The sequence below is a fragment of the Atta cephalotes genome, assembly GCF_000143395.1.
Source record: "Atta cephalotes unplaced genomic scaffold scaffold00005, whole genome shotgun sequence".
Classification (NCBI taxonomy): Eukaryota; Metazoa; Arthropoda; class Insecta; order Hymenoptera; family Formicidae; genus Atta; species Atta cephalotes.
This window is the reverse complement of record NW_012130069.1, coordinates 832,671-843,392: the sequence shown is the minus strand read 5'-3', so window position 1 is coordinate 843,392 and position 10,722 is coordinate 832,671. Positions and strand designations below refer to the sequence as shown.

The 10,722-nt window shown below is 31.6% G+C and overlaps 1 protein-coding gene across 1 annotated transcript in view; it reads right to left on the bottom strand.

The window, feature by feature from the left end:
- Positions 1 to 7,641: 7,641 nt before the first annotated feature.
- Positions 7,642 to 10,722, bottom strand: part of LOC105626246 (GRB2-associated-binding protein 2) — a 3,497-nt gene continuing 416 nt past the window's right edge. The window contains exons 2-7 of the mRNA XM_012207550.1: positions 10,134 to 10,262; positions 9,886 to 10,066; positions 9,024 to 9,305; positions 8,198 to 8,956; positions 7,982 to 8,124; positions 7,642 to 7,884 (exon numbers count right to left, since the gene is read on the bottom strand). Coding sequence (XP_012062940.1) covers positions 7,642 to 7,884; positions 7,982 to 8,124; positions 8,198 to 8,956; positions 9,024 to 9,305; positions 9,886 to 10,066; positions 10,134 to 10,262 — 1,737 coding nt within the window. The remainder of the gene's footprint in view (positions 7,885 to 7,981; positions 8,125 to 8,197; positions 8,957 to 9,023; positions 9,306 to 9,885; positions 10,067 to 10,133; positions 10,263 to 10,722) is intronic.

Below are 10,722 nucleotides of genomic sequence, written 5' to 3'. Positions count from 1 at the left end.
GGCTTTTAAATTATCGACTTCATAAATTCGAATCACATAAATAAGGAAAAAGAAATCATATAAATAAAGAAAAAAGTAAAAATACTAAGTGATTATTCTTTTATAAAATATTTCTATTGTATTATAATCTAATTTAAAGATTTCCTTAATAAATAAGAAAGACGCGGAATTTTCTCAAATAACGAATTAAGACTGGTTTTCAAATTATTGCCGGAATTATAAACACAATTTCTTGAATTAATTAATTCTCAAATGAATAGCGAATCGTCTTTCTTCGCTTGATTTCAGATGCTCATTAACAGAAACAGTCCTCTAATCTCACGGCTAATTTCACAGATATAATAGCGAAAAATTATGGCGGATGATATCCTTTCGCCAAGGAAAACCGGAAGATTCCAGCAACGATTATTATGTATTATACAAGCGCAATCGTATAAATATCGAAATCATACTCAATTCAATCTCCAAAACCCACATTCGTATCTGATTCGATCAAATAAACTGAGCGCGTTCCGTACACGATTTGAGGCATCGGTCGTTTCGAGTCGTTGCACTTTTCCATGGCCAACAGGTGGTAGCGGCTCTGCTCCGAGAGCGAGGAAACGCGGCCGAAAGGGACTCCGAAATTACAACGCACTCACACGCAAAACACACATGCACACGCACTTACCTTGAAAATCCAATAAATCTCGGGACAGCGATGATGTTTCTGTACGACGAGGTCAAGATCCTTCGGCTGCTCCGTCTCTCACACAGGCTGCTGCGTTCACTCCGAACAACTCCGAAAAGGATTCCCTCGGGCGATCCACTTGAAGTCAGGCACAGAATGTTTCACAGGATTCGCAATACCCGGCACCAGATTACGACGATAGACACACGCGAACTTGTCGCGCCGCGACGCGCGACTGTTGCAGACGTTTCGTATTCGCGAGACGGGACCGCGGACGTGCGAAATCGCGCAACGCGACGGCGCGACGCAAGGAGTGAAGGAGAACGAACGCTTGTACGAACGACGCGACGCGCAAATGAAACATGGAGTGAGACCGGCAGAGCAAACATTGCGGCGCGCTCGGTCGCTTGGCGGTCGTTGCACGAACTACGGCGGAGATAGCCGAGCGCGGCCGATGTTCGTATGGCTCGACCGGTAGTCGATTAGATGTTCTCGTTTGCGTCGCACTTCACTTTGAACGCTTGAAGTGATATTACATTGTTGCAGAACAAATTTTTCAAGGATTTTAATTGACTGCAGGACAGAGAGGCTCTCAAATCTTTCTATCTTATAACCAATCTATCTTATAACCAAATAGGCTTGAAAAACGTACAATAAATATGTAATAACAATCTGACTGCTGTTGCGTAAGTATAATGTGTGTATGAATTATGTACGTGTGCTGCAAGTGATTATCGATGATTGATAAATGTTCTTTTAATAACTTGGCAATTATAGAAATATACGAATACATGTAAATAAATCTGGACAAAGAAAATTATTTGAATATTAATAAACTCATTAAATTTAAATATTAATCCTTAATTATATACACCTTTGGGTTATTTGTGTCCTGTGTTTCTTTTCTTTGAAATATAATACTAAAAGCAACATAATACTAAGAGCTGGTTCAAATACCTAGTTTTCTATTCCTAAAAAAAGTTTGGCATCTAGAGAACAAGTTTTGTGCGTTGTGAGCATTCAATTCGTGCATATTTTTTAAGGGATAATGCCTATGTAAAATTTTCAAAAAATCGATTTTTTTCTTTCAAAATACACTTTAGGATTTCAAAAATGAAGTGGTTTTATTTCGATACATAATTTTTTTCAAAAGTTATAGACTCCTACCTATTCAAGTGTAAAAATATTCAAAATGCGTTTTTCTCAAAACAGTATTTTTTAAGGTGGCTAGCAATAGAACTCAAACAATTGTTAATCAATTTACTTTAAATTTTAACAGTATTTTAAAAAATCATATTTTCTAAAGAAATACGTAAGACTTTTTTGATAAATTTCACATTTTTTTAGTTATAGCTGATTTTATTCGACTTTTTTGTGACGCCCTAGTAGAAATAAATCGCTGAAATCTATATAAATTGACCCATTTCAGTATTTATACTGATGAATTCATACTGAAATGAGTTAATTGACATAGATTTCAGTGATTTCAGCGATTTATTTCCACTAGGGCGAAAAATTTTTTGTTTGTACTTCCGTCATTTTGTCAAAAATCAATATTTCTAAAAAAACGGTTACGTATCTTCTGCAGATATTTGAGTAAAGAAAATTAAAAAATTTGTTTTTTTTATACTAAAATTACGACACTTGTGTTATTAGCCGCGGAACACCGTGCCAATTCGACTGTCTCCTTCACGCTGTTGTAAATCCGCCAGTTTAATAAATAAAATTCTGAAAACATTATTTTTTGTACTTTTTTATGTGCTTAATAAAGTTAAAAAAAATCATTTTTTAATAGCACGATTCATTAAACCAAAATAGATCTTATTTACATAGAATCTTATTTGACATAGGTGTCACTCCTTAACTAGCAGAATTCCAAAGTTCAGTTCTCTGAGTCACAAATAACCCAAAGTGTGTACATTTATAGAGTGTACATTTTTTGTAACTAAAAAATTTTCATTTTTTTCTTTATTTTTAATTAATTAGTTGTGTTGCAAGAATGTTTCGCGAATTATAAAAAAAAATTTAATCGTAGAACATATTAGCCCTTATTAAACATAATTTTTGATATCCTTGTTCTAAATGTTGTCAATAATATATATTATAATATATATTATATATTATGTTGTCTGTAATGTTACAAAGAACATTTTCCTAATAAATTATAAGTTTTTTTTAACACAATAGCAGTAATAAAATTCATTGTTTAAATGCAATATATCTTCAATTTATAGCCATTCATGCATATTAAAAAAACATTTTCAAATTACTCAATAATTAAACTTTTTGAACAACCGACAACTTCAACTATTTTTTTTGTAGTTTAGAATATAAATTTTAAGATATTAAACTATATTTTTCTTTTAAACATTTTTGTTTCACATTTTTACATTTTGATATGAAACAATGCATTTTTCTCGTTTTCGTTAATTATATTTAATTAACAATTTTTCTACAATTTGTTAGGAATATATAACTGCACAAATACTTTTCAAAGATGTGATCAAAATATATGTAAAAAAATTTAATAATTTATATATATTTGTAAAAGTGATGAAAATTAATCCAGGACATGAAAGACCAAACGTGTTTAAGGCCAAAAATTAAGATGTGTAAGGATTAAGGATTAAGGATTAATATTAATTAAACTAAGATTTATTTGAAAGAATTAATATTAGTTAAGAGCTGAGATTTATTAATTCTTTTATATTTGACTTACACTCTAATTTTTTTGGTCAATATTTAAGTGTACGAAAACCATATTACATTTAATTGTTCTCAATAAAACCTACAATGTACTCTTTGCTTCCTATTTTTTACTTTTTAATTTTTATCTTTTTTCCTCTTTGTAAGTTTTATCGACAATCGTATTTCTTGTCTTTTCCAGAATTCGTTAACTTTTATTTCTAAAATAGAAAACAAAGAAACAGAAAAAAAGTAAAAGAGGTAAAAAATAATAAAAAGCAAGAAATATTTCAAGCTTAATACCTGTCTCGTGTCTTTTATAGAATTGCGAATTTTATATGAATAATTATCACATACAATCGTTATATTCTGATAATATAAATTTATGTGATTTATTCGTTACAATCATAAAAAAATTCTATTTATCTCACGATATAAAACTCTAAGTAAAGTTATAAATTAATTTGCCTAGATATCCTCTCAATCGAACAGGGAGAGTGAATTTCATGTTTAATAAACTTCGGATATAATGAGAGACGATAAACAGTTTATTGGAAGTGCTTCGAATTACGCAGGATACAGTGTATGCTATGTGAATTCGTTTTATAAAGTTAAATATTTCAAACCGACAAACCGGCCGCTTGATCTCGATGTTTGTTTATACGCAGTGTATGCAGGGCGGTTGACTATTATATGACGTCACGGCGTGACTCGGGTAAACAGGTAACAGGCGCGCTAACAGGCTGTTTCGTATTCTCATAGTTGAGAATGAGATAAATTTTTAATTTATCAATCTAACGTTTTTGCATCAGTTATACCGATCATATTTTATCAAATTTATTATCGATATTTTAAATATATAGTTAAAAATATATTATATTTATATTATACTTATTAAAGATTAGTAAATGTTTTTATCCACTAATGTGAGGGTATAAATCACTTTTTTTATCCATTTTCTCTTTTATCAAATTAATGAAGCCACCTGAGGGCGGCTAGATATTGATGTCTATATAGGGAAAATACTTAATCCGTCACTGTTTTCATGTAAAATATATTGTTATATTAAGTGCTATACAAATTATTGTATATGTATTATGCATTGTTGTAACAAATTGTAGCAATTTATATTGTAAATTATAAATAATGAAAATTAATAAATAATTAAAGAACATCATTTTAAGCCTTAATATCCACGATAAACTATAAATCGATCCAAAATCTCACGGAGAAGGATTGACCAATCGTATTGACTGATTTGTGATATGTTAATTCTTTCTCTGTCCGAGATTTCGGAGCAATTTATAACATCATGGATATAATACTTTAAGGCAGAATTCTAATCTAACTGCCCTAAAAATAGATTAATTTTAACGATTTTTTAAATGAAAACTAATTAATGATATTTCAATAAACTTTTTAAGGTCACTTTAACCAAACTCCAATTAACTTAATCGATTGAAATTGGCTAATCGCATCTGCTTTCAAACGAATGACAAATGCGATTGGTTAATTTCAATGGACTAATCGGCCGATTAAGTTATCGGAGTTTGGTTAAAATGATTTTTAGGCTCAGTTTTATAATTCTTAACCGAGGTTGAACTTATTCATTATCTCTGTCCATTCTTGGAAAGAGATGAGAAACAAGATGAACTTCGGTTAAGAGTTAACCGTTAGTTGTGGAACTAGGCCTTAGGGATATTTATTTATTCGTCTGTCTTGTGCAATGTCTTCAACAATTTTCTAAAAAGAAATTCATAAAATGTACCTTTTTAGAACTGAATTTATACTATAATTCTGCCTTAAACAAAAAAAAAGAAAAAAAAGATGACCGCTTTAAAATCGACGGGAGTGGCGGAAAGCCTTTACTAGAGATGTAAACGACGGAAAAATACTAGAATTTTAGGATAAAAAATTCGGAAATTAATAGTTTTTTTCCTTTTACTTTGACAGTTTTTTACTTAGATATTTTTTTTTAGGTCATTTAGATCTGTTCGCATTGCTTGAAATCCCTCAAAATTTTTGCATTTAAAATGATATTATTAGAAAAAATAGATTCGACGTTGAAATTAGAGAAGGTACAGATGCTGAATGCAAAGAGTGCAAGCAACGCAAATAGATTTATTAATCTATTATCATCTCATCAAGAATTGCAACAACCAATAATACATATTTTCGCTTGGATATAAAATTATAAAGACAAAAGTATTAAAAAGTATCAAAATAAAAGAAAAATGAATTCTATTCCTTCTTTTACATATTTAACAAAATGAATTCTAAGGTTTTTCATAAATTTTAATTTGATCAAAAATAACCGTTTTTTACAGTAAAAAACTAGTTTTTTATTTGATTCTTTTCTTCGAAGTCAGAAATACCGTTTTTTTACATCTCTAGCCTTTACAGATTGATTTGCTTTTACTGGAATGAAATTTTTACTGGATGAAATTTTAATTAAAACTAGAATAACTTTTAATTTATAATTTTAATTTGTAATTAAAAAGAATATAAAATTTAACAAATTTATATAATATATTTACTTTGCAATATATATAATATTTGATAAAAGCGGAACAATTTTATAAAATAAGGGAGCAGTATTTATTCATTATTTTTTTCTGATTTGTTTATTGTCAGATTATCGTTTGATAAAATTACAGCAAACATCATCAGATGAGCAAATTTCACTCATTCAAATACTTATAGTATTTGAGAATAATTTATTATTCATTACATATTACAATGAAAATTCCGACTAACGGAAAATATCGGAAATCATGAAATTTCATATAATCGTAATTAATCGAAAATCGAATTTTATTTTAGTTTATTAAAAAATCAGAAATAAAAAATTTTTAATTTCATGAAGATTATAATTTTCCTCAAAATACAATTATTATATATATTATTATTTTAATGTATTTATTTTAGTTATAAATTATTATAAATTAGTTATAAATTTTTACAAAATCAAAATTATGAAAAAAATTTTAATTAATACTTTACAATATTTAATTAATACTTTTCAATTTAATTAATTCAACTTAAAATTTGTTTTGTTGAATTAATTGTAACGTCTTAATTAATGGAAGGAGGAAATTTGCAAGGATACAAATACAGATATTCAAAATGTTAATTTTTAAAATGAAATAACAGAATTATAATAGATATATATGTATATATTTGATTTGTACATTTATAATTATAGATGATAAGAGATTAACTAGAAAAAATGTTTATGTAATCTCTCTTTCTCCGATCTTATCAATGATTATATTTCTATAACAGAAAACAGTTTTCACATGAATATGTTATAAGATACTAAAATGGTAATTCAATTACGAACGTTTCATGAAAAAATAATTAAAATGTAAATTGTAAAATAACAATAAATTTTCTTCTCGTGATAATTTTTATGAGATCTAAACCAAGGCATGCATTAATCTACATATGTATACAATATGTTACATTAAAAAAATTCTGAGATAAAAAAATTTAATAACATAATAAAATCCGATATTTACGTATTAAAATTCAATATTATTTTCAATACTAATACAGTGTAGTAATCAATTATTTTTGTAATATATACTGTAAATATGATCTAATCGCCTTGGTAATATGGATTTCGTTGCGACATGATAAAAAAATATTATATATCATTTATATCTAACGCTAAAAATAGAATATTACAGATTTAGTTATTCGTTGCACATAATTCATGATAAAAATGCCCCGCGCACGTCGACCCGACATAAAATTAATATGTAAAACCATAATTATACCCAAATATATAAGAGAATCTTTATGATTTAAATAATACTTTGCTTATCCACAATTAGAAATTCCTTATTGAGAATATTTCTTGAAATTATCGATCTTCTGTTTGTCACCCTAACTGTTCATTTCCCTCTCTTTTTATATATATATATATATAACATTACATTTTTGGTCCGTTTTACATTGCTCTGTACAATATTTCAATATTTCGATTCCCTCTTCAAACTGCATAGCCAATTTATGAAGCTAACCGTTGCTACGTAAAGAATAAAATGACGTACTTCGTAAAGCGGTGGACGCTGTCTTTCTGTAAGTACTGCGTCGATACCGCGATCAAGTTCGTCCGTATTTCTTGCGCAGTACTATTCTAATATGCTATTCTAGTGTGCTTAAAATAGAAAAAAATCCTCTCTTTCATCTATATAACATAACACAAAGTCCACACACTTTACTTAAACTATTTAACATTCATGTAATCTATCTATGGTTCATATAATACAATTCATTCCCTACGTTAACTCATCCGTGCACAGTTTTCTCTCCTCCTCCACTCGCTGCCGAGTACGATTAAAAGCCTCTGTCTTCACGAAATCCACGGTTTTGTACACAGTCGTACTTGGGAGGGGTTGTGCGGGCGGTAACGTCGAGGAATTAAAGCTCTCTGTCGTTTCTAAATCAAGATCCAAATACTGCAGTACCACTAAGCGATTAGACGCCGGAATAAATGTATTATGATCTTGATAATAGTATATCTGGAAATCAAATTACGCATAGCGGATAAAATCATATATCGTGCCACGTCATGTAACGACTAAGATTACACACAATTCTTAGAATAGCTCTACAAACCTCTTCTCTATCCTCGAATGCGTTATTGTCTTCATCCGACGTCGACTGATGACGTATCGAATGCACATGCGACGGAGGCGTCGGACTGGGTGCCGCCCGTATTCTTCCTCTTCCAGGTGGAGACGCTAATTGTAGATGAGGTGCTGTGAGAAATTTTACATGTTAAATATTTCTCTTATTACATATAAAAAAATAGATAAAGAAAAAAAAGTCTACCTTCCACCGGTGATTTATTCAACGATGGTTTCAACTTCCTGTTGATGGTCGGCGGTTCGGCCGGAGAATGTTCAGCAGAACTTACATCATATAGTGCTATTGTCGGACCCGGTGATGGTTCGTTGCTTATGATAGACATTGAGTCGCTAGTTTTTCTGCCCGGCTTTAATTCTCTGTACACCATCGGCGGAGGCGGCGCCATGGTGGTTGGTACACCGCTCGAACAACTGTCTCGCACGAGAGGACTCGGTAAATTCGAGTATGTCGCTGTAGTCGAGTTTTCAGAGCGCGGACTTGATGGCTCAATGTCATGGAAATCATAGCGGAACACATTCTGTGTCTCGTCATTAATGGTACTCGGTGCTGCGTTTGAGTAGAAATGTTTGGACGACTGTTCGATCGCCATTGTATTGCTCTCGACGGCCGTTTGTGCCGCTTGCGGTTGATGAGATCTAGGAAAATCGTATGACTCATCGGTCACGGTAACCGTTGTTGTTGTAACGGCAGCAGGCGTCGTTGGCGCCGGCGTCGCTGGGGTACTCGGTTTCGAGCTTTCGGTAGCACCATCTAGATTTAGGTAGTTGTGACCAGGATTTTCGGGTAACATATGAGGCGGTTTCGGTGGTCTAGGTGGTGCTGGCAACTTCTCCACGGCTGGTGGTATCGCGGAATCAACAATTCTGAGCTTGCCAAAGCGTTTTTTCACACTCCACGAACCAATTTCATGGTCACCTGGACCATGAGGTTGTCGCGAATCACCTGTCACAATTTTATTTCATTAGTAAAGATAAGAAAAATAAATTAAATCTCACGCGCAAACATTCACCCGTTGAAGGAAGCGTGTCCCAATTCGCACTCGGCACAGACGTTGTCCATTCGTCGTCGGTGAAAACGCTCTCGGCATCTGTTGTCGTGGGTGATCGCGGTGGCGAGGGTGCCAATCTTCTCGGGGCATCGTAATGTTCGGGTCCTTGTCCGAGAGCCGAACTCAGGGAACTGGTATCGTTGAGCCGACGACCGGAAATGCACTCGCTAATAGGAATGTAAGGACCAGAGATCGTGCTAGTGGGCGAAGTAGGTGGGGATTCTTGAGACTCGTATTGAAACACTAAAAAAAAAGTTGAGATATACTATGTAGTACTATCAATACTCGGATCAGATTAGAAATTGAAATTGGATTGGAATTTGATCGATCAAAATTCACTAAATTTGATATTGATATTTTTTTCTTTTAATATGGACATATAAGTCTGTTTTCTGTGGTTCACTTTTGGAACTTAAAGTGAAATAGATATATGTTTGATATTTGTCGAAAGCGAGAAAGATAGTTCTAGTGCAGGAACAAAAAACAAACTATATATAGGCTCATTTTAAATAGACTGCTTTTTGTTTAGTTACATAAGTTGATACAACATCATTCTGTCTTTCTACATTTAATGTAACAATTGTATCGACGTGTCAAAATAAAAAATGTAATCTATAGTTTATATCTTTGTATGATTTTATCCAACGTTTAATATACTTGTTTTATATTTATGCAAACATGTATAAGTCCTTTCCATTTAGTGATATAAGTTACTGTTTCTTTGTTATTCATGGCATGCCAAGAAAGATAGAATAATGTTTGATTGACTTGTATTATTAAATGAAAAGCATTGAGAGTTAATACAAAATGGTAGTCTCATTACTTTGTTGCTCCTCGTCCTGAGTGTATGCCTTCAGACCGCAAACTTGACACACCGCATCTACCCATTTGTTCATATCCGCTTCGTTTTCAGCAACTAAATAATAGATCCTCTTCGGCGTTTTCACATTAAACATGTACTGATACTTCTGTTTACGATTTTCAAATCGAAGACCTGCGTCCACCTGTGGCAGAATGTTAATAAGTATCCGTATAGCTCATGAGAATAGATTCTATGAACGTGATGGATACCTGTTCGCACTGATCCAAATCGATACGACCTTTGAGCTTACGGCAGCGTCTGTCTGTGTAATATTCCAAAAAATATTGACCAGGTAGCTCTCCACTATGACGAAGGGCAAACCATCGCTTTCTCCATCGCTATTAAAAGAAGTTATCAGAGATAAGGCTATTTATCTTTATCTCAAACTTAAAATTAGCTGGAATACAACGAAGTTCCAATAAAAGTCTGAGTAACCAACAAATACATTCATCATATGAATGTTGAACCTCTTTTCATCGAAAACATAAGAATACACCAAGTCAAGAAAAACTCAAAATGATTTTATTTTGATGTCATAAAAGTTAAAATGATTTTTGGTTACAAAATATGACTATTTATTGATGTTAAGAATTATAATAAAGTCTTATCTTTTGTTGATTTTTATGCATTTCTAGTCCGAAAAATAATCGAAAGTAATAAAAAGAGAAACTAAGAATTTTTTTAAAATTTATATATATATATATATATATATATATATATATATATATATATATATAGTAGTAGTAGACAATATATTACTTCGTCGACACGACGTAGAACGACGAGTAGTTGTTACCT